General features: G+C 48.1%; 1 protein-coding gene across 1 annotated transcript in view; it reads right to left on the minus strand.

Annotated features, from left to right (window-relative positions):
* The window catches only part of MUC16 (mucin 16, cell surface associated), a gene marked incomplete at its 5' end in the record, with an annotated part of 94513 nt that overhangs the window by 57587 nt on the left and 13076 nt on the right, over positions 1-23850 (minus strand). Inside the window, 9 exons of the mRNA XM_080675431.1 lie at positions 1905-1940; positions 4510-4682; positions 6336-6403; positions 6489-6613; positions 9313-9485; positions 11754-11818; positions 11913-12037; positions 12772-15873; positions 22529-22687. Coding sequence (XP_080531557.1) covers positions 1905-1940; positions 4510-4682; positions 6336-6403; positions 6489-6613; positions 9313-9485; positions 11754-11818; positions 11913-12037; positions 12772-15873; positions 22529-22687 — 4026 coding nt within the window. The remainder of the gene's footprint in view (positions 1-1904; positions 1941-4509; positions 4683-6335; positions 6404-6488; positions 6614-9312; positions 9486-11753; positions 11819-11912; positions 12038-12771; positions 15874-22528; positions 22688-23850) is intronic.

The raw sequence follows: 23850 nt of genomic DNA on the forward strand, positions 1-23850 counted from the left end.
GTACAAAAAACAAAACAAAACAAAAAACCCTGTATGGTCACCTAGGGGGCTAGAGTATGAAGAATCAAAAGGCCAGAGGTCTGAGCTGGGCAACTGTACCCTCTACAAATAGAATCTGTAGAGCAATAATTGTGTTCCAGCCTTTGTATTGAGCACTTTACCTGCAGCATCTCAGCTCACCCACATCACAGACCTGATAGGTTGGTGTTACCAGTCCCATTTTACATATGGGGGACACGGAGGCTCAGAGAAAGTAAATTTTATCCAAGTCCCACAGACAAAGAAAGGCACAGCTATGATGCCTTTTGGCTCAAAAATAGAGACCTTTCCATTTGAATTCACATGTTCATAGCAGCATTGTTTATAATAGCCAATAGGTGGAAGCAAATCAAGTGTCCATTGACAAACGGACACTTGGTTTGCTTTCACCTATTCACTGGAGGATGAGAATGAAAGAGATTAGTGCAGAAAGTAATTGAAGAAATAGTGGCTGAAATTTCCCCAACTTTCTTGAGAACCAACTTTCTTTGGAAAATTAGAAAATTCCAAACAGTATAAAGAAAACTGTGCCAGACACATCAGAACCAAACTTCTGAAAAACAATGATTAAGAACAAATCTTGAATGATTAAGAAAAGATGAAATCATCAGTCATAGAATGACTTGATCTATATAGCACATGTCACATATTTTAAAGCCTGCAGGAGCTAGGCATGTTACATAAATGGTTGAGTTGATCAGGGTGGAGCAGTGAGGAACTGAAAAGTGCATATCTGTTTAAAACATGTACAACATTTGCAGTCTCATGACTTACAAAATATAGGTCTGAAGGCAAAATTCAAATTATAGGACACCAGTTTGTATCCCATAACTTCAGACTCACACAGCAGGATTAAGGGTTAGGGATACCCAGCCTAGGTCATGCCATAAGCATGTAACACACCCAGGGACTTAATTTTTAAAATAAATCTTAAGGTAAGACAGGTTTCATGGCAAAAATCATACCTCCCTATTAGGTTCCTAAAAACTCAGATGCTCTCAGATCCACATCTGGGCAAGACAAGGAGACAGGGCAAGATTCAAATTCATGACTAAGATCCTGAATGATTTTCTGTATGTTCCAAGAAAATCCACAGATGTGGATATATACAGAGTTTGCTACTTTCATCCACTCATTCAATCTATAAATATAAAGTGAGTGCCTATTAGTTGTTTAGCTCCAGGGTGACAAATACATAAAGACTAAGTAAACCAAATGGTAGTAAATTCATGAAAGAAATACTCGCGGTGATATGACAGAGAAACGAGGCATGTATTCAGGAGAAGTGCTACTTCATGTAAAGCGGTCTGAGAAAGTCTTTCAGAGAAGGTGATGGTGGAACTGCAAAGCAATAAGGAGGCAGGAATAGCTGATCATCAGGAAAGGCTAGTATAAAGGCCAGACAAAGGTTAGGACACTAGAAGAGTAGACAAATGTCTGATGTGGCCAAAACCTACAGAGTGATGGAGAGAGCGAGGGGACAAGCGGGATGGTAAACAGGGACCAGACCATGCAGAGGTAACATTTTGTAGAACTCAGAGAGAAGGTTCCAACCTGTAGACCTGAGAATGGGTAATAGAGACATGAAAGATTCTTGACAGAATGTAGAAGACACTGAAGCTGAGAAAAAAAAATAAAACATGGGGAAAATAATTGAGTCCCACCCTGAAGGAATGTGATTCAGAAACTGTTCACTGGAATTTGGGCTTCTATCTTGACTCAGAGCATGACCTTGGGTGGGCTAGGGGCTGCTATGAGGCTGAAGCTGGAAACTTTGTAGGGTACAGTAGTAGCTTTCTCCTGAGAAATGCACTCTGGGGCAGAAGGGTCTGCTGGGCACTGAAGTTTCAGTTTCAAATACTCACTGCTTGTGGCAGGGGTCCAGTTGCGACGATTATAACCTGCAGGTAGGGAGAAAAGAGTAAAGATTTAAGAAAAGGTAGATGGTGGACCTAGAAATGAAATTCATTAACAACTTTTTGAAACTCATAAATGAACAATAATGGCTACATTTCCTTTGGTGCCTTTATGTCCTTTGAAAATAATGATCAACATCATTACCATTATTATCATCACCAAAATAAAAATACAATAATAGCTCTTCCTACTTATTGGGAATGTACTATGCACCAGAAATAATGCTGAACATATTACAAGGGTAATATTGCAAATTAATGACCAAATTTGTGCTCCAAGCCTTATCTGTGTTCTCTCAATCCATTAAGGTAATTTTATCCTTCTTCTGTCACCTTCTCTCTAGTCACAATATTTTATGATAGTATAATTTTATTTTTCTCGCTTAGTTTCTGCTTTTTGTGATGTATAATAGAGAAAACTGCAGCAGCTTAAGAGAGTGTTATGTGAAGGTAAAAGTAGAGCAAGATGGAGGAAAGGGAATGTACATGTGCTGGGGGAATATTAGAAAATTTGGAGATGAGGTGGGATAGTAAAAACGAGGAGACTTGGAGGTCAGGTGGATGGTGTAAAACTTGGGAGCATGAAAGGAATTGGGGAAAAGGGAATTTTTCATGAGTGTTTCTCTGGGTCATGAATTGCATCTCCTTTGATACTCTGTGAGAGATTGAGTAAAGACTGGACCGAGAGGAGCTCTGGGATTTTCTTGGGTTATTGTTGTGCTCTAATTTAATTTTCAGAACAATCCTGCCTGGTATGTATGTTTTTTCTATTAAAGGGACATTAGTGCCTAGAGAGGTTACATGACTTGTTCAGCATCATACAAAACAGAGATCTGTCACCAATTCCCATACTATTACCCATTGCTTTAAGGCAGTCCCAATCCTAGAGTTCAATCTGCTATGGACACAGAGCCTGATGTGCTGTTGTTAATATAAATGTATATTTCAAACCATATATAAAAGGAATTCCAAGATGATAACTAGTCAAACACTAGGTTGGATTGTTGAGCTCATGCTCATTTAACACTCCTTCTGGTCCTGAGATTTGAGGCTTTCTCTGTCTGGTCACCTTGTGGATAGGATCTTTGGAGTTTAGACTCAACATTGGGTTCGAGAGTTGACTCTGCCAATGCATTATGGCTGGATGATCTCGGGCAAATGACTTCCTGTGTGAATGCATGATGGCTCTCTAAAAATGAGCATTATAATTACAGGGTTTAGGGTAAGATGAATAGGGAATCTATAATAAAAGCATAATATGCAAATTGACCCAACAACTGAACAGCAGAACGACTGTCTGGATGACCTTCCCGACGACCACGCTATGACATGCATTGGCGCCAGGCCAGCCAAGGCAGGTGCCATGTGATTGGTCGGGGGGCCCCCGCCATCACCCCATGATTGCCCGCAGAGGGAGGCTCTGCTACCAGCTGGCGGGGAGATTGATCAATTGGGGGCCCCATGATCACCCCAAAAAGGGAGGCCCAGGCCACCAACAGGTGGGCTGAGGCAGGTGGGCGGGGCCTCCCTCTGCAGGGGCGCAATCAATTGCATGATCACCCTGCAGAGGGAGGCCCATGCCACTGGCCGGCGGGGTGATCAATCAATTGGGGGGGCTCCATGATTGCCCCAAAGAGTGAGGCCCAGGCTACCCCACGGTGGCGCTGCAGCGGGTAGCCTGGGCCTCCCTCTGCTGTGGTGATCCATCACGGAGCCCAGCCGGGTGGGTAGGGCCTACCTCTTTGGGGCAATCGATCGCGGGGCTCCTGGACTGTGAGAGGGCACAGGCCTGGTTGAGGGACACACCCCACCGAGAGCACAAATTCTGTGTACCAGGCCTCTAGTATAGAAATAAAGACAATTCTTGGTACATAATAATCTTTTGGTGAGATTTAGCCACTATTAGAGTTGTTCTCGGTGTTAGCACTGCTGTCAGGGGCCTTGTTGTCAACAGTGTTGTGTAAACAGTTATGATTCATGGTGTACTGGTGTTTTTTCATGAAAAGTTTCATGAGTTTTGTTCTGTCTGGCCCATGGAAACTTAGAAAATTGCCCTAAGTTGTCATGATGGAGAGAAAAAGGTAGAGTGAGAGCTGAACTGGGCACTGCTGCCCACTGGGGAAGGCTTAACTGCAGGGCCCCACATCACCCACTTCTCTCTTGAGAGTCTACGTGTTCTTGCTGGCTCCAACAGGAGAAGGAAACATTTCCTTCCAGGCGTTGAAAAAGGAAAGAAAATCAACTTCCTGTGGTGTGTGTTAAGCTGGGCTTGTACCAGAACTGTGAATTTGTGTACAGCAATTTCTCAACCTCAACATCGTTGACATTTTGGTCTAGATAATGTTTCATGGTGGGAGGCTGCCTTGTGCACAGTGGAATCTTTAGCAGCACCCCTGGCCTCTACCCCCTAGATGTCATTAGCACACTCCAGTCATGACATGAAAATGTTTCTGGACATTGCCAAATGTCCCCTGAGAACTGCCTCCATTTGAGAATTACTGGTATAGGGAGACAGGGGACTGCAGGCGACTCCCGCTGCAACACAGACACTCACCATTGACATAGAGACTGTCTCTGTCCAGGGTGTAGGTGCCCAGCAGGGTGACGCCATGGGTCAGCTGACTCAGCTCCTGGTACAACTCTTCTATGTTCAGTCCAGGGCCTACGGGGTTAGGATGGTAGGTGCAGACGGTGTCCACTCCAGTTGATGCCCCATCTTTCTCAGTCCTAGAGTGGTAGGGTTAGAGAAATAGGACATTCAGAGACACCGTGGAGTTATAGAACTTGTTTAACTCTTTCCTTCAAATTGACCCGCTCCCCCAAGTTTTATGGTATTTTTCTTTACTGGGCCTTCACTGGTTTCCTAAACATGTTCTTTTATGGGTGCTATTAATCTAGGTAACTTCCCACTCCATAAAGTGACTGATTTTCAGGGCTTTCTCCTCAGTCAACTTCTACTATTTTGCCCCTCATTTGGGGTCATTGTTTCAGCTACCAGTTTTATTTTCATATGGTCTAATCTACTTCTAACTGTCCAAGACTTCTCTCCTGAGCTCTATGCCATGTAATCAACAGCCTCAGAGATGTCCTTCAGACCTCTTAGGTTCCAAATATCTCAAATTAAGCTTATCATCTTCCCTCCTAAAAGCACAGAACCTGCTCCTCCTCCCATGTTTCCATGTCCATGCCAGAGCCAGAGATGTGAGAGGCTTCCTGAACCCCCACCATCTTTTCTCCCCATCCAAGCAATATCCAGGTCTGGTCTCTTTTTATCTTTTCAGCACCCCTGTGAGATCAATGCTGATATGATTCCCACTTTATAATTAAGGAAACAAAGTCATATAGATGTTAAAGAACTTCTAAAACCTCACACGGCTAGTGACAGAAACAGGATGTGACTTCATGCACTTGGCTACGGAACCATTAATGCTCAGCCTTTCCCTGTGCCAAATACTATGAAAACTCCTTAGTATGCCTTTAACCCCAGCTCCAACCTGAACTCTTAATGTTATCCACTTCTCGAAACTCATCCCACATTTTACCCACCACTCAACGCAACTACACTTCTATGCACCCATCCATCTGCCAGTCCCCGAGTCAACCAACTTCCTTCCTTTTTTCCCTCTCCTCCCTCTCTCCAACCTCCTCTGTTCCTCTCCTCTCCTCTCCTCTCCTTTCATCCCCTCCCCTCCCCTCCTTCCCTCCCTTCCTTCCTTCCCCTTTTTTCTTTTATTCAATTGCTATTTCCTCATACTCTACCCTCCAATTTCACAGAACTTGTCTCATGCACTAGGATATTTTTCACATCTGTCCCATGACTTAAGTTACACCACCCCTTGGAATACTTTTGCCACTATTTCTTCTAGTTAATGCACACTTGACTGTCAAAACATACCCCAGGAATGACCTTCTTCAGACAGCCTCCACCCAACTCCCCCAGGCTGAGCTAAAAATCCATTCTCCAGGCTCCTATCGCCCCTGTGTAGTGCTTTATCATTGTATTAACCCCATTCATATGATGACTTTAAGTCTATATGACAGCTGAGATTTGCAGAAAGGGCCCATGACTGATTCTCTCAGTGCCCTTAGCTTCTGTTATAGGGTGTTACCTAAGGTGTCTCATTTGATGTTTGCTTAATGAGTCAATGCTGCATTTTCTGATCAATGAGCATGAATGCTCTGTGGATCTGCTTATCCAAATAATTGAAGACCTTTGACAGACAGCTCTTTCAGGAAGCTCTCTCTGTTGCACTCAGCCGGAGGGGATACCTTCCAGTCACATATGACTCTTGCTTTGTAGTTGTCACATTCAGGTATTCACCTCCAGGTGAGCTTGTCTGTGACAATGCCCTGCATATGTGTTAGGAAGGGAAGTCATACCTGAGTAGGGCCAGTCGGCAGCCAGAGTACAGTGGGCCAATGCCGGTGTTCTTGAACAAAGGACCAAGCTGGGGAGGAGGCAAATGGAAGTAAGTTGAAGAGACTGGTGGGACAAGAACATGGAAGGCTAGGTAGGCATTGATGGGCTCTTACCAGGTGATTCAAAGCCCTCTCAGTGGAGTTGAACTTCGCAGAGCCTGGGTGCCTCATGTCTGGGGTGTAGAGCATGTTGGTGATGGTGAAATTGAGGGTGAAAGGTACTGGAGCTGGGCCCACATCTGCAGTGGATGGAGGGAAAGAGAGGAAACCCATCACAGGCTTAGGCTGAGCTGTATGTGGGAGGAAGGGACTAGTATTATCTCTTGGATCATAGTGTCCAGTTTTTGAGGCCTCAGATATCCTATCTGGGATGCCCTCCCTCCTCAGCCAGCCAAAAGGGGAGAAGGGACCTCCATGCTAGATGTATGACATCAGTTCAAAAGGGAACCTCAACCTTTTCATCCCAGGGTGTTCAAAGGCTGAAAAGCTGTGGACATTTCGGTGGGACATCTGGGCCGAGACCTTTTGCATTCAGCCCAAAATATTTGAGCAGTCAGATATCCAAATCATAGGAATTGCCACGAAGGAAATGGTGGTCTGAGCAAGAGCATGCTGGGTTGAGATTTGGAGGACAAGGAGGAACCAGGCACAGCTGAGTTCCTGGAGGAAAAAAAAATGAGGCTGCTGTGGCCAGAGATTAGGGCACGATAGAGAAAGGGGAACAGGTTGCACTGGGTGGGCATCATGGTCCAGAGCATGCCAGAATTAATCAGCCATGGGATGAGAGCTGAGGTTTAATGGGACTCAGAGGTTAGATTGCTACCTGTAGAGCTGGGGGTAGGGCTCAGAGATGCTGCGGGTCCTGGAGAGAATGTGGAGGTCACCAGAGCTGAAAGAAAATACACTATGAATAAAAATTGTTGAGCCCTATCATGAAGCAATGAAAGGGTAGGACTGTTCATGGGAACTTGCATCTCTAACTTGGCTTAATCTGAGGCTTCTGCTGGGATGCAGCTACTCTGGGGTTGACAACCTGGGGGATGGCGATACTTTCTTCCTGGGAACTAGGTTTAGGGAGGAAGGGTCCCAGAGACATAGGACATCCGGGCTCTCATTACTCACTGCTGGTGGTGGGGATCCAGTATCGATGGTTATAACCTACAGAGAAGCAAAGAGAGAGAGAGTATGATGGTGGGAGGAGGTTAAGAATAGGGTAAGGGGTAGAAATAGAAACATAAGTATACAAACCTCCCTGGGTGCTTTCTCTGAGATACATCAATAAATAATAATAGTATTCTTTATAAGTTAACTGCATGATACCCTGATACTAATGATAATTTCATTCTCATAGTCATCAACCAGAAAGACAGTAATGATCAAAGCATCCCCAATCTAATGGGGGTTTACTAAGAGCCTAGAATATTAGCAACCTTATCAAATGAATAATAGAGACAACAATTTTATATGAGTGTCTCCATATTTGTGTTTTCTTTACCTATTAATTATAATTTTGTCCTAACTCTTTCAGTTTCTTCCACTATCCTACTCTCCAAAGACAGCTCAATCTGTGATGATATAGTTCTTGGACTTCTGTAATATTGAATTGAGATAATACAGGAGAGAGATGGAGAGGGAGAGAGCTGGGCTTGTGGAGAGAGCAAAGACTGGATGTCAATCAGAAACTACAAAGTTTAAAAAGAGGAAATGGGAAAAAGAGGATTTGAATAAGTACGGTTCTGGATCATGGAAGAGATCCTCTTTGATGCTCTGGAAGTAATGCAAGTAAAACTGACTTCTTTTATATTTGATGGACCGACTGGGTTTTTTGAAATGAAACTGATCTCTGAGATGGGGCCAAGTGGAGCCTTGTGATTTAGTTGGGTTATTCAGGTTTTATCGCAATCAACTTAGGTGACATTTTTATTCTGAAAATGGACACTGAAGCTTAGAGAGGTCATGGCTTGCCCAGGGTCACATAGTAAGTCAAAGGAAGGGCCAGGGCTTGATAAAAGCAAGATATATAATTCACCAAAGCCTGCACTGGTAACTACTCCTTTTAAGTAATCTCCAAGGACTAATGAAATCCAATATACGTTTTAATCCGGGTAATAAGAAAGCATCCACAGTGATGTAATGAGGCTACAATTAATCAAGCTTTAGTTTAAACAGTTATAGTGAGGCCCCTTGGTATGCCTTCCTGTCCTGAGGTTTGAGGCTTGTTTTTGCTGGGTTAGTCTGCAGTGTAGCCTAGTAGTTAAGGGGCCTAGATTTTAGAGTTAATTTAGGGTTTGATTTCTGACACCACCACCTACATTAATTATCTGATCTTGGGAAAGTTAATTTCCCCACCAGGCTGTTTTCTCTTCTGCAAGATATACATGATATCTTAGAGAAGTTGGCAGGGTTAGTAATACATAATATATATAACATTCTGCATCACAGGAATCCCTCAATAAATATCACCCTTTATTGTAGGTATTATTGTGGGTGTTGTTGCTAAGAGCATGGATGCAAAGGAATTTATTGCTAAATCATTACTAACAGCTTTGTTGCTTGTTTCTCAGGTGGGTATAATTCCAGCTGGCCTTGGAGAATGGGTAAAAGACCACAGCTGCCATAAGGAAGTGAAAGAAGCAGACACTGCACTGGGAACCCACTGGCTCTTGTATTGACTGCCATGGGCTTACTTTACCCTCTTCCTTCCTTGATGTCTGCATGCTCCATTCGGGCTTCTGTGAATGGTCATTGGGATGAAGAAGACTAAAGGAAACTTTTTTTTTTTTACCTTAAAAGGTGCTTTTTAGGTGTTATGAAGGGAGAGAGCTGACCCCCCATGGAAATTCTAGGGGTAGAGAGAAACATGGATACAGAGAAATGCACTCCAAGGAGAACCCATCTGGGGAGCAGGAGGAGATCCCATTGCAGCAGAGCTACTCACCATTGACGAAGAGACTATTCCTGTCCAGGGTGTAGGGGCCCAGCCGAGTAACACCATGGGTCTGCCAGCTTAGCTCCCAGTACAGCTGTTCTCTGTCCAGCCGGAAGCCTGTGGGATCTGAGTGGTGGGTGCAGATCACACCCACTGTGGTACTTGCTCCCTCTTTTTCAGCCCTGGGGAAGGAGGGACATGGGAATCGAGACATGAGAGGTGAATACTCTTGATCACTCCTCCCTTAGTTTTTGTATCATCATTCTTCCCTGAGTTTCATCTGCTTTCTAAAACACATCTCTTTCTGTTTCATGGTGGAATCCAGACCGCCCCCCCCCCACCCTTCTTAAATGCAGTGTTCCACAGGTTCCTACAACTTCTTCCTAGATAATGTTCTTCTTCTTGTCCCTATTATCTTTTTATTAATTGGTTGAAGCTCATTGTCTCAACTACCAGCCCCAGGACACTCCCTGTCCATTCATGAAGGTAAATATAGATGGTGTCACTCCCATAATAGATTAGTCCTGCTTGGGCCATGGGGTTAGGGATGTGGGACTCCAGGGGAAAAAATCCTGAGGATCCTGGGGCCAGCCAGCATGTGGAAGGGAAAAGCAAGAGAACTGAAGACCTTTGGGAAGGTAAGTGATCACCCCTGTGGTTGGTTGTGACACTGAGCCTGAGAGAGGGTATTTTATTTCAAGTTGGCAAATCCCAAGGCCGAGGAACACATTTTAGGCAGGCAACCAATTTGAAGGAAAACAAGTTAAGAAGAAACCAGGGTCGACTGGTCAAAAATAACTTTGTCCTGAATTTAAGTTGACCCTAAAATGTTTCACTCAAAGTGGGGGTGTACATACAGGTAAGAAAAAAGAATGCCTTCCTCCCTTGCCTGTGAATTCTGCTTGCTATGATCCATGCTATTCAAAACATTCCCATTTTATACCTACATAGTGTCACGTGGCAGTTCTCAAAGTGTGGCCCAGGGACCTCTAGTGTTCTCAAAACTATTACAGGGAGTCCATCAAGTAAATAATATTTTCATAATAACCCTAAGACATTATTTTTACATTCATTTTCTCAGGAGTATACAGTGACATTTTTTCCAGTGGCTATGAGGTGAAATATTGTAAAAAATAGAATGCAATGCAGAAGCAGATATCCTGGTATCTTCTATTAAGTCACACATTAAAAGGATTTGCAAAAATGTAAATGATGGTCCTCTTCTCATTGTGCTTCTTTGGGGGGGGGGTGGAGGGATATGGTTATTGTTTATAAAAATATGTCATTTATATTAATATGTAATAGGTCTATTATTTTAATGAATAAATTTTGTTTTAATTTCTAGCACAGTTAATATGGGCAGATATAACCCAAGTCCAAAGGCTCTTTTTAAAAATGAAAATGGTTGAGCCAGGGAGGTCAAAGCCTACTAGTATTGTGGTTAAAAGCAGGAACTCTAGAACCAGAACACCAGGTTCTAATCCTAGCTCCCCCAAAGCATACAACTCAACTACTCTGCAAGGCCAGACAATAATATTGTTGTGAGGATGAATGAATGAAAAAGTGTAAATCACTTACATTTATTGGATGGCATATACTATGAGCAATATTATTACTGTTATTGATTTCCCCATATTATATTGGAGATATAGGGGCAGGTATGGTGGGCTCAGCTTATTGAAGGACACTGGTCTATAATATATCAGCAATCTCTCCTCATCGAGTGATGTGGGTAGAGAACTCCACCTCTCTGGCAGGATGACTTGAATTGGCTGGATGGAGTAGCTCACAGAGATGCCATAAGGTCATTAAGTGTAAGGATAGGCTCCTGAGCCCATTGAACTCGGATGACACCAGCTATGGATGTAGGCAAAGAAAAGAAGACAGTCCATTTCTGCAGAGTTCAGGTCCATTTGAGAATTTTAAGATCACAATATATCCTGCTGGTGCTCAACATTTGATTTGTTTTTCCCTTTGTTCAGTAAGACTTCCTTTGGGAAATCCCTATCTATTTCCAGGGCATAAACTGCAGAGCTTCAGTGTCCAGAGTTTTTCTCCAATAGGGTAGATATGAGCTGGGACAGGGAGAGTGTCAGGGACTCTGGGAACGCAGTTGGTAAAAATGCTACACTGGCTGGTACTACAAGATCCCATTAATTGAGTGCTCACAATGACGCAGGCATTGGGATGAAGGACTAACAACTCCAAGAGTAAGGCACTATTATTATCACCATTTTATAAATAGTGTTATTGAAGAACAGAGAAGTTATGTGACTTGCCCAAAGTTACACAGCTAGCAAATGGAAAAACCGGGGTTCCAACTCAGGCATTTGGATACACTGTGTTACACTGCCTCTCCACAAAGGCCCAAGGGACTGGTTGACCAGGGTGTAGAGGGCCAAGAAAGGAAAGAAGTAGGTTTTCTGTAGGTACTGAAGAGGAGGTCTTACCTGAGCAAGGTCAATCTGCAACCAGCATAGAGGGAACCGATGCTGTTCTTGAACAAGGGCCCCAGCTGTGAAGGCATGAGAGGCAGATGAGCAGGAGTGGCCAAGACAGCAGGGTGTGGCAGGGTGGGCAGGAAGTGAGAATTGTTGGGGGGCTCTCACCAGTTGCTGCAGATGCCTCTCAGTGGCATTGAATATCTCAGAGCCCAGGTTTCCCATGTCCTCTGTGTAGCGCAGGTTAGTGATGGTGAAGTTGACAATAAAAGGCATCAAGAAAGGAACTGCAGCTGCAGGGAGGGGGAGAGTAAAGTGAGCCCGATCCTGGGTCAGGCCTGGGGCTGAGGGAGGGAGGGATCTGAGGACATTCCTTAACTTTAGTACTGAGTTGGGGCCTGGCCTAGGCTGTCCTCCTTGAGACACCTCGTGTAGCAGTCACTGTTCTAGACCCCCACACACAGGGTGACCAACCATTATTTCCCCAGGACCACGTGGGTTTCTGGGATGCAGACTGTGTAGAAGTGCAAACGGAGCAAATGGAGAGGAGCTGGGCACCCTGTTCCTCCTTCTCCTTGACTCTTACCATCTCAGCACAGGCCAGAACCTACATCTCTTTGTCTTGGGAAGATCATCAGGCCCAGAGAGCATTCCTCTAGCAATGACAGGTGGGAGTTGGATGATAAGCACCCCAGCTCCCTCACCCTCATGTGGGATGACTCTAAGGTGTATGTTGTATGCATTCTCCCTTCCAGCCTCAAACAAGTTTCTGTGGCTGAAGCCTCCCAGTTAAGTAATTAGAGGTTACCAGGGATTGGGGAGGGGGTGGTGAGTAGGAAAAGGGGAGTTATTGCCTAATGGGTACACAGATCCTGTTGGAGTGATAAAAATAGTTTAGAAATAGTGGTGATGTGGAAGTAATTAATGCCAGTGAATTGTACATTAAAATAGTTAAAAACTATATATCATAGATAGATAGATAGATAGATAGATAGATAGATAGATAGAATAAAAATGTTATTCTTACTTGTTCTTGAAGTCACACTCACATAGGCCACGGTGGACATCTCCAGTGTGGTCACAGGGACAAAGGAACTTTCAGACAGTGTACTGAAAGTGGCTGTAGTCTCGGTCACAGTGCGGTCTGAACCTGTGGCAGCTGATTTAGTGGCTGTAAGAGTTGTAGTTTTCAGGATAGTGGTTGGACTTAGTCCTTCCGGGCTGCTTTTAGCTGCAGTCAAGGTCACAGTGCCCCCAGTCACAGTGTTGGAAAATTCTGGGAGACCAACTGAGGTTGTAGGTGGCGAGGTTAATGTGCTCCAGGAAGCCACAGTATAAGGCTCACCCGTGGTTGCAGGGGTACTGGCAGGCTCAAGAACAGCAGGGGAAACAGTCAGAGATGGAAAACCTGTACTGGCCTCTGATGCAGGGCTGGTGGTGGCTAGTAAGCTTGTGGTGTCTGATGAACCATGGAAAAGAGTTGAAGTTGAAATAGTTGTGCTGAGGTCCATCCCAGGTTGGATGGATAGTGAGGCTGTGGTATCTGGTAAATGAGGAAAAATAGTTGAAGCAAGAAAATTTGTGCTTGTCTCGGTACTGGGGTGGGTGACCGATAAGGCTGTAGTCTCTGGTTCACCAACAGTAAGAATCAGAGTTGGAATAACTGTGCTGGCATCTGTTTCAGAGCTAGTGACCTGTGAGGTCACCTTATCTAGTACACCAGGAGAAACAGCCAGAGTTGGAAGAGCTGAACTGGTTTCTGTCCCAAAGTCAGTAGCCACTGAGAGTGTGGATTCTGATTCACTAGGGGAAACACTGGGGGTTTTCTTGGACACTGTTGGGCTGGTTTCTGCAGAATGGGTGACCAATAAGACTGTTGTATGTGGCTCACCAGAGGAATCAGTCTGAGTTGGAACAGCTGACCTAACTTCTGCCTCATAATGGGTGGTCCATGAGGGTGTGGTCTCCAGTTGATCTGGGGAAATTGTCAAAGTTGGAAAAGTTGTGCTGGTCTCTGCCCCAGAACTAGTAGCCTGTGAGGTCACCACCTCTGGCACAACAGGTTGGACAGTTGCAGCTGGAACAGGTGAACTGGATTCTGCCCCAGGAATGGTGACCATTGAGATTGTGCTGTCTAATTCACTATGAGAAAAATTCAAAGTCGTTTGGGAAACAATTGGGCTGGTCTCTGAAGGATGGGTGACCATGGAAACTGTTGCATCTGGCTCACCAGGAGACACAATCAGAGTTGGAACTGCTGATCTGGCTTCTGTTTCAAATTGGGTGACCCATGAAGCTGTGGTCTCCAGATGAACTTGGGAATGAGTCAAAATTGAAAAAGTTTTGCTGGTCTCTGTCCCAGAACTAGTAGCCTGTGAGGTCACCACCTCTGGTACAACAGTTTGGACAGTTGCAGCTGGAACAGTTGAACTGGTTTCTGTCCCAGGACTGGTGGCCATCAAGGGTGTGCTGTCTGATTTATTATGGGAAATACTGGGAGTTGTTTTAGGGAAAATTGGTCTGGTATTTGCAGGATGTGTGATCAAAGGGACTCTTGTATCTGGTTCACCAGGGGAAACAGTCAGAGTTGGAATAGCTGACCTGGCTTCTGTCTCAAAACGGTTGAACCATGAGACTGTGGTCTCTGGTTCATGTGGCAAATCAGTCATAGTTGGAAAAGTTGTACTTGTTTCTGCTCCATAACCAGTAACCAATGAGGTATCATTCCCTAATAAACCAGGGAAGATAGTTGTAGTTGGAATGGCTGAACTATCTTCTGCTCTAGGACTAATGGCAGTTGAAGGTGTGCTATTTGACTCACTATGGGAAAAATTTGGAATTGTTCTGGAAACAGGTGTGTTGGTCCCTGCAGAATGGATCCATGAGGCTGTTGTATCTGTCTCACCAGGGGAGATAGCTGAAGTTGGAACAATGGAACCGGCTTCTGTCCTAGAAGAGGTAACCCATGAGTCTGTGGTCTCTAGTTCATGTGAGGAATCAGTCAGAGTTGGAAAAGTTGTATTGGTCCCTGGCCCAAAAATGGTGATGAGTGAGGTCACCAGCCCTGACACAGTAAAAGAGACAGTTGGAGGTGGAATGACTGAACTGGTCTCTGCTCCAGGATAAGTGGCCAATGAGGCTGTGGTTGCTGGTCCACCTGGAGAAAGAGTCAGACTTGGAACAGCTGTACTGGCATCTGTTTCAGAGCTAGTGACCTGTGAGGTCATCATATCTGGTACACTAGGAGAGACAGTCAGAGTTGGAAGAGCTGAACTGGTTTCTGTCCCAAAGTGGGTGGCCACAGGGAGTGTCGGTTCTGATTCACTAGGGGAAACACTGGGGGTTGTCTTGGAAACTGTTGGGTTGGTCTTTGCAGTATGGGTGACAAGTAAGACTGTTGTATGTGGCTCACCAGAGGAATCAGTCTGAGTTGGAACAGCTGATCTGACTTCTGTCCCATAATAGGTGTTCCATGAAGGTGTGGTCTCCAGTTGATCTGGGGAAATTATCGAAATTGGAAAAGTTGTGCTGGTCTCTGCCCCGGAACTAGTAGCCTGTGAGGTCACCACCTCTGATACAACATGTTGGACAGTTGTAGCTAGAACAGTTGAACTGGTTTCTGTCCCAGGACTGGTGGCCATCAAGGGTGGTGTGCTATCTGATTCAGTATGGAAAACACTGGGAGTTGTTTGGAGCAAAATTGGGCTGGTATTTGCAGGATGTGTGATCAAAGGGACTTCTGAATCTGGTTCACCAGGGGAAATGATCAGAGTTGTATCTGGTTCACCAGGGGAAATGATCAGAGTTGGAACAGCGGTGCTGGTCTTTGTCCAAGAACTAAAGACTGATGCAGGTATGGTTGCTGGTCTTCTACTGAACATGGGTGGCGTTGTCCTGGAAACTGCTGTGCTGGTCTCTACTCCAGGTCTGGTGGCCAAGAAGGATGTCATCTCTAACATATCATGGGAAACACCTGGGGTTGTGATGATCACTCCTGTTGTGCTTGTGCTGGCCGTTTTACTTGATGTCCTGAGGAAAGTCAGCATTCCCAAAGAGGAAGTAGATACTCTGGTGGTCAAGTTCACTGTGGTGGTGGTCTGTGCCCTCTCTGTCCCTTCTGTTGGCAGCCCTGTAAGTTGTGGGATGGACACAGAGTTTGCATAGAATGATTACAACTTACTGGACTGGCAAGAGCTTATTTTTTTCTTCACATGAGGAAAGGGAGAGCAATGTCTCTGCCCAAAATGTACCTACAATGTTTCTGGAATGGGAAAAGGAATTATGATTGGCATTCCCCTACCTTCCCTGTATTATTTTGGGCTGTAACTCCCAGCTGACCACTCCCTGCTCCCAAGTGTTTTCTGTACTCTCCATCCTCTGAGTCTTTGTTCAAGCAATTTTCTCTGCTTGACATAACCATCCCTCATCAGATTCCTTACTTTCTGTTCTATTTCAAACCTCAGCTCAAATCTACCTTTACAAATTCACATCAGAGTTCATCTCTCCCTTCTCATTATCTCATCATATTCTCTGAACCTGCACTGCACCACACCCCCAGTCTCCTTGGTAATAGCTATTCATGTCTGCCTGCTTAGCATATAATAGGTGCTCAACAAATATTTGTTGAATTAGTGACTTAATGAATGAACACATGGATGGATATATACATAGGCAGGTGTTCTCTTACTTGACAGAAATCATATATCATTGTGCTTAAGTCCTTGGGTTCTGGAATAAGATAGTCCCATATTAAGATTTTGGTTTCTCCACTAAATAGATGTATTATCAAATCTTGCTAGATCTTCATTTTCTCATCTATAATGTATAGTGGCCATCTCAGAGTGTTGATAAAAATGTAACAAGAACAGTGCCTCCTGGCTCACAGTAAGACGTTATTACTACTACACTACTGCTATCTGTTATTACTACTGTTATTACTCTCACGGCTACTATCTACTACTATTAGTGTCACTGCTACTATTGTTATTACTCTCACTACTACTTCCTACCATTAATACTGTTACTAACACCACTGTCACCACCTTCCATTACTGCTGCTACTACTACTCTTAATATTGTTACTACTACAACTATTACTACTTACCATTACTGCTGTGACTACTACTGTTAATAATACCACTGCTACTACCTATCATTACCGCTGTCACTACCATTATTACCACCTATTACTATTGTTATTACTACTGTTACTATGACTTTAGAGTTATTACTACTGTTATTATTACTAGAGTCATAACTATCGTTATTACTACGATTATTACCACTGTTACTACTACTACTACTTTTTGTACTTTTACTACAAAATAAATGTTCACTGGAATAAATTTGCCAGGAACCACACTAGCTGGCCAATGTGACTAGAAGTCAGCCTCTGAGAAAGAGTAGAGTGTCACTGGCTGAGACAACGGCTATTGACCAGGGCTTCAGAAAATGGTTCCCAGGAGAGGAGGAACTACCTGGAGGCTTCTCAATAGAGACCACAAAGCCTACTGAAGCTTAGTGCAGGGAGAGACAAAATTAAGAGGATTTTGACTCTGATGGTGAGGCCATGCCCTATGTTGCTGAGAATAACCTGAAAAACTTATTTCTGAGAATAGACATCCTAAAGTGATTCCTATGTGTTTGATGATGGTGGTGGTGACAGTGGTAATGATGAGCAATTGTAAAGCACCTGACATCCTTTTTCTCTTTATCACAAGAACATTGCAAGTACACCCTATTATTGTATTTTACAGAAGAGAAAAATAAAAACTCAGAAATCATAATTTGCCAAGGTCACACAGCTATTGAGAAGATAGCATGAAAATCTGAACTGAGAGTTTTCTCTGTATCTTAAACCTTTGTTAATAACCACAATTTATATTAATTTTATAACTAAATTTCAGGATCCTGTCGGGTCTAAAATGAAAAGGACATGAGGAAAAAATGTACATTTTGGTGGTGATGGGGGTCTTAGCAAGAATTTTATAATTCAGTAGATCTCAGACTGGGAAAATATTCCGAAAGAGGAAGTCACAATTGTGTGTATATGGAGGGTGCTATAGGCATTTATGAGTACAAGCCAGGGATACTCTTAAACAACATACAACACTTGAACAACTCACCACAACAAATAATTATCTGGTTTTTACTTCTCAACTGTGCTGAGAGAGGAGAAACATCAGAAGCACTTGTAATTATTCCTAAGTTCACATTCTCTGCTACTGTGGTATTCAAAATGGGCAATAAATATGTCCTCACTGGCTGGGTCCAAGGTTTGAGAATACTAACCATAACCAAGAGTTCAGAGGCACGGCTAATCTCTGTCCAACATTGTTGTCTACTGTATGAAAGGTGGTATGTAAGAAAGTAACAGCACTGGTGGATGAGCTGGTTGAAGAGAGAGTGGTAATGAAGGTTGAAGAGGGAAATGATGTTGAAACTAGTGGAGGTAGGCTCCTTCAATGGTGGACTGAAAAGAATACCCAGGGGCTAGAAATGTACTGATTGCAAAAAAAAACAAAAAAAGAAGAAAAATATGCCTTCTGAAAAAGAGGAGGTGATGTGACAGCCAGAAAGATCTTAGTTGAGGACGCACTATCGTGATTACACGAATGGGGCTCTTCAACAAATGAGTTCACTGAGGAAGTGTAAGCATACGAGTATGAGTAACTGAGTACAAGCCCAGATCTATAATTGAGAAACAAAGATCAAAAGGCAAAGGCAAAATTGGCCAAAGTCAACGTTGAGGATATAAAAAACAAAGGTATGGAAGTGAAAATAGTAGTCTAAACCTAAGAAAGATGAAGATCCCAGGGGATATGGGATCATGAATGACAGAGAGTACACGGGGAAAGAGGAATGTGTTTCTAGAACAGAAGTGATGGTTCCCAAAATGGACTCAGCTGTGTGTCCGGAAAGGTGAACTGCCTCTGTACCTGTGGAGGGGGCCGAGGAGTCCAGGCTCTGCGCTGTGCTCTCGCTCACACGTGGAGTGGAATGGGCTCCGGGATCCACGCTTGTGCCCAAGGCGTCAGTGGCCGGCACCAGGCCAGAGGTCCAAACGGAGGTGACGACAGGAGCAGGGGAGGAACCGCTCTCAGGTATTGTAGGAGAAGGGCCTGGGGCAGGGGAGGCTGTGCTAGGGGCCGATTCCATGGAAGGAGAGCTGCTTGTCTCCACAAAGGGAGGACTTGTCCTTGACACATCCTCAGGTCCCCTGCTCCCGAGAGGCGAAACCTGTGAGCGTGTGAAACCTTGAGTCGCAGCACCGTGAGTCCCTGGGCTCGAGGCGGTGGTCCATGTGTCCAAGGGAGTTGTGCCCGGCGACGTTGCCCCGGCGTGACCTGTTGGCGTGGTGAGGGTCCCTTCTGCAGCGTCTGTCATGACTGGGGAGGTGGAGAGCCCGGGCGTTCCTGTGGAGATGAGTGGTGTGCCGGTGGAGGGAGGCGGGCCAGAGTAGAATGTCCCGCTGGAGGACACGCCCTCTGTCCTGGAGACCTCAGTAACAGCGTCAGTGGGCACTTGGGAAGAGATGGGCATTGTCTCCGCGGCTGAGCTCGAGGGCTGGGAGGGGCTGGCCTCCCTCAGGCCGGGGCTGGTGGAGGATGCGGACTCTGGGGCAGTCCAAGTGGTTCGGGAAGAGCCAGGCACTGGAGCGGAAACTCTGGTTTCCCTCATGATGGAAGGCGTAACCACTGGGAAAGTCGCTTCGGGTGGCCCTGACTCAGCTGGCGCAGAGGAATGTGCTTCCTGTCCAGAACTGGTGGTCCCCACACTGGTGTCAGCTGTGTGTCCGGAAAGGTGAACTGCCTCTGTACCTGTGGAGGGGGCCGAGGAGTCCAGGCTCTGCGCTGTGCTCTCGCTCACACGTGGAGTGGAATGGGCTCCGGGATCCACGCTTGTGCCCAAGGCGTCAGTGGCCGGCACCAGGCCAGAGGTCCAAACGGAGGTGACGACAGGAGCAGGGGAGGAACCGCTCTCAGGTATTGTAGGAGAAGGGCCTGGGGCAGGGGAGGCTGTGCTAGGGGCCGATTCCATGGAAGGAGAGCTGCTTGTCTCCACAAAGGGAGGACTTGTCCTTGACACATCCTCGGGTCCCCTGCTCCCGACAGGCGAAACCTGTGAGCGTGTGAAACCTTGAGTCGCAGCCCCGTGAGTCCCTGGGCTGGAGGCGGTGGTCCATGTGTCCAAGGGAGTTGTGCCCGGCGACGTTGCCCCGGCGTGACCTGTTGGCGTGGTGAGGGTCCCTTCTGCAGCGTCTGTCATGACTGGGGAGGTGGAGAGCCCGGGCGTTCCTGTGGAGATGAGTGGTGTGCCGGTGGAGGGAGGCGGGCCAGAGTAGAATGTCCCGCTGGAGGACACGCCCTCTGTCCTGGAGACCTCAGTAACAGCGTCAGTGGGCACTTGGGAAGAGATGGGCATTGTCTCCGCAGCTGAGCTCGAGGGCTGGGAGGGGCTGGCCTCCCTCAGGCCGGGGCTGGTGGAGGATGCGGACTCTGAGGCAGTCCAAGTGGTTCGGGAAGAGCCAGGCACTGGAGCGGAAACTCTGGTTTCCCTCATGATGGAAGGCGTAACCACTGGGAAAGTCGCTTCGGGTGGCCCTGACTCAGCTGGCGCAGAGGAATGTGCTTCCTGTCCAGAACTGGTGGTCCCCACACTGGTGTCAGCTGTGTGTCCGGAAAGGTGAACTGCCTCTGTACCTGTGGAGGGGGCCGAGGAGTCCAGGCTCTGCGCTGTGCTCTCGCTCACACGTGGAGTGGAATGGGCTCCGGGATCCACGCTTGTGCCCAAGGCGTCAGTGGCCGGCACCAGGCCAGAGGTCCAAACGGAGGTGACGACAGGAGCAGGGGAGGAACCGCTCTCAGGTATTGTAGGAGAAGGGCCTGGGGCAGGGGAGGCTGTGCTAGGGGCCGATTCCATGGAAGGAGAGCTGCTTGTCTCCACAAAGGGAGGACTTGTCCTTGACACATCCTCGGGTCCCCTGCTCCCGAGAGGCGAAACCTGTGAGCGTGTGAAACCTTGAGTCGCAGCCCCGTGAGTCCCTGGGCTGGAGGCGGTGGTCCATGTGTCCAAGGGAGTTGTGCCCGGCGACGTTGCCCCGGCGTGACCTGTTGGCGTGGTGAGGGTCCCTTCTGCAGCGTCTGTCATGACTGGGGAGGTGGAGAGCCCGGGCGTTCCTGTGGAGATGTGTGGTGTGCCGGTGGAGGGAGGCGGGCCAGAGTAGAATGTCCCGCTGGAGGACACGCCCTCTGTCCTGGAGACCTCAGTAACAGCGTCAGTGGGCACTTGGGAAGAGATGGGCATTGTCTCCGCGGCTGAGCTCGAGGGCTGGGAGGGGCTGGCCTCCCTCAGGCCGGGGCTGGTGGAGGATGCGGACTCTGAGGCAGTCCAAGTGGTTCGGGAAGAGCCAGGCACTGGAGCGGAAACTCTGGTTTCCCTCATGATGGAAGGCGTAACCACTGGGAAAGTCGCTTCGGGTGGCCCTGACTCAGCTGGCGCAGAGGAATGTGCTTCCTGTCCAGAACTGGTGGTCCCCACACTGGTGTCAGCTGTGTGTCCGGAAAGGTGAACTGCCTCTGTACCTGTGGAGGGGGCCGAGGAGTCCAGGCTCTGCGCTGTGCTCTCGCTCACACGTGGAGTGGAATGGGCTCCGGGATCCACGCTTGTGCCCAAGGCGTCAGTGGCCGGCACCAGGCCAGAGGTCCAAACGGAGGTGACGACAGGAGCAGGGGAGGAACCGCTCTCAGGTATTGTAGGAGAAGGGCCTGGGGCAGGGGAGGCTGTGCTAGGGGCCGATTCCATGGAAGGAGAGCTGCTTGTCTCCACAAAGGGAGGACTTGTCCTTGACACATCCTCGGGTCCCCTGCTCCCGACAGGCGAAACCTGTGAGCGTGTGAAACCTTGAGTCGCAGCCCCGTGAGTCCCTGGGCTGGAGGCGGTGGTCCATGTGTCCAAGGGAGTTGTGCCCGGCGACGTTGCCCCGGCGTGACCTGTTGGCGTGGTGAGGGTCCCTTCTGCAGCGTCTGTCATGACTGGGGAGGTGGAGAGCCCGGGCGTTCCTGTGGAGATGAGTGGTGTGCCGGTGGAGGGAGGCGGGCCAGAGTAGAATGTCCCGCTGGAGGACACGCCCTCTGTCCTGGAGACCTCAGTAACAGCGTCAGTGGGCACTTGGGAAGAGATGGGCATTGTCTCCGCGGCTGAGCTCGAGGGCTGGGAGGGGCTGGCCTCCCTCAGGCCGGGGCTGGTGGAGGATGCGGACTCTGAGGCAGTCCAAGTGGTTCGGGAAGAGCCAGGCACTGGAGCGGAAACTCTGGTTTCCCTCATGATGGAAGGCGTAACCACTGGGAAAGTCGCTTCGGGTGGCCCTGACTCAGCTGGCGCAGAGGAATGTGCTTCCTGTCCAGAACTGGTGGTCCCCACACTGGTGTCAGCTGTGTGTCCGGAAAGGTGAACTGCCTCTGTACCTGTGGAGGGGGCCGAGGAGTCCAGGCTCTGCGCTGTGCTCTCGCTCACACGTGGAGTGGAATGGGCTCCGGGATCCACGCTTGTGCCCAAGGCGTCAGTGGCCGGCACCAGGCCAGAGGTCCAAACGGAGGTGACGACAGGAGCAGGGGAGGAACCGCTCTCAGGTATTGTAGGAGAAGGGCCTGGGGCAGGGGAGGCTGTGCTAGGGGCCGATTCCATGGAAGGAGAGCTGCTTGTCTCCACAAAGGGAGGACTTGTCCTTGACACATCCTCGGGTCCCCTGCTCCCGAGAGGCGAAACCTGTGAGCGTGTGAAACCTTGAGTCGCAGCCCCGTGAGTCCCTGGGCTGGAGGCGGTGGTCCATGTGTCCAAGGGAGTTGTGCCCGGCGACGTTGCCCCGGCGTGACCTGTTGGCGTGGTGAGGGTCCCTTCTGCAGCGTCTGTCATGACTGGGGAGGTGGAGAGCCCGGGCGTTCCTGTGGAGATGTGTGGTGTGCCGGTGGAGGGAGGCGGGCCAGAGTAGAATGTCCCGCTGGAGGACACGCCCTCTGTCCTGGAGACCTCAGTAACAGCGTCAGTGGGCACTTGGGAAGAGATGGGCATTGTCTCCGCGGCTGAGCTCGAGGGCTGGGAGGGGCTGGCCTCCCTCAGGCCGGGGCTGGTGGAGGATGCGGACTCTGAGGCAGTCCAAGTGGTTCGGGAAGAGCCAGGCACTGGAGCGGAAACTCTGGTTTCCCTCATGATGGAAGGCGTAACCACTGGGAAAGTCGCTTCGGGTGGCCCTGACTCAGCTGGCGCAGAGGAATGTGCTTCCTGTCCAGAACTGGTGGTCCCCACACTGGTGTCAGCTGTGTGTCCGGAAAGGTGAACTGCCTCTGTACCTGTGGAGGGGGCCGAGGAGTCCAGGCTCTGCGCTGTGCTCTCGCTCACACGTGGAGTGGAATGGGCTCCGGGATCCACGCTTGTGCCCAAGGCGTCAGTGGCCGGCACCAGGCCAGAGGTCCAAACGGAGGTGACGACAGGAGCAGGGGAGGAACCGCTCTCAGGTATTGTAGGAGAAGGGCCTGGGGCAGGGGAGGCTGTGCTAGGGGCCGATTCCATGGAAGGAGAGCTGCTTGTCTCCACAAAGGGAGGACTTGTCCTTGACACATCCTCGGGTCCCCTGCTCCCGAGAGGCGAAACCTGTGAGCGTGTGAAACCTTGAGTCGCAGCCCCGTGAGTCCCTGGGCTGGAGGCGGTGGTCCATGTGTCCAAGGGAGTTGTGCCCGGCGACGTTGCCCCGGCGTGACCTGTTGGCGTGGTGAGGGTCCCTTCTGCAGCGTCTGTCATGACTGGGGAGGTGGAGAGCCCGGGCGTTCCTGTGGAGATGTGTGGTGTGCCGGTGGAGGGAGGCGGGCCAGAGTAGAATGTCCCGCTGGAGGACACGCCCTCTGTCCTGGAGACCTCAGTAACAGCGTCAGTGGGCACTTGGGAAGAGATGGGCATTGTCTCCGCGGCTGAGCTCGAGGGCTGGGAGGGGCTGGCCTCCCTCAGGCCGGGGCTGGTGGAGGATGCGGACTCTGAGGCAGTCCAAGTGGTTCGGGAAGAGCCAGGCACTGGAGCGGAAACTCTGGTTTCCCTCATGATGGAAGGCGTAACC

Source organism: Plecotus auritus, assembly GCF_963455305.1.
Source record: "Plecotus auritus genome assembly, chromosome: 6".
Classification (NCBI taxonomy): domain Eukaryota; kingdom Metazoa; phylum Chordata; class Mammalia; order Chiroptera; family Vespertilionidae; genus Plecotus; species Plecotus auritus.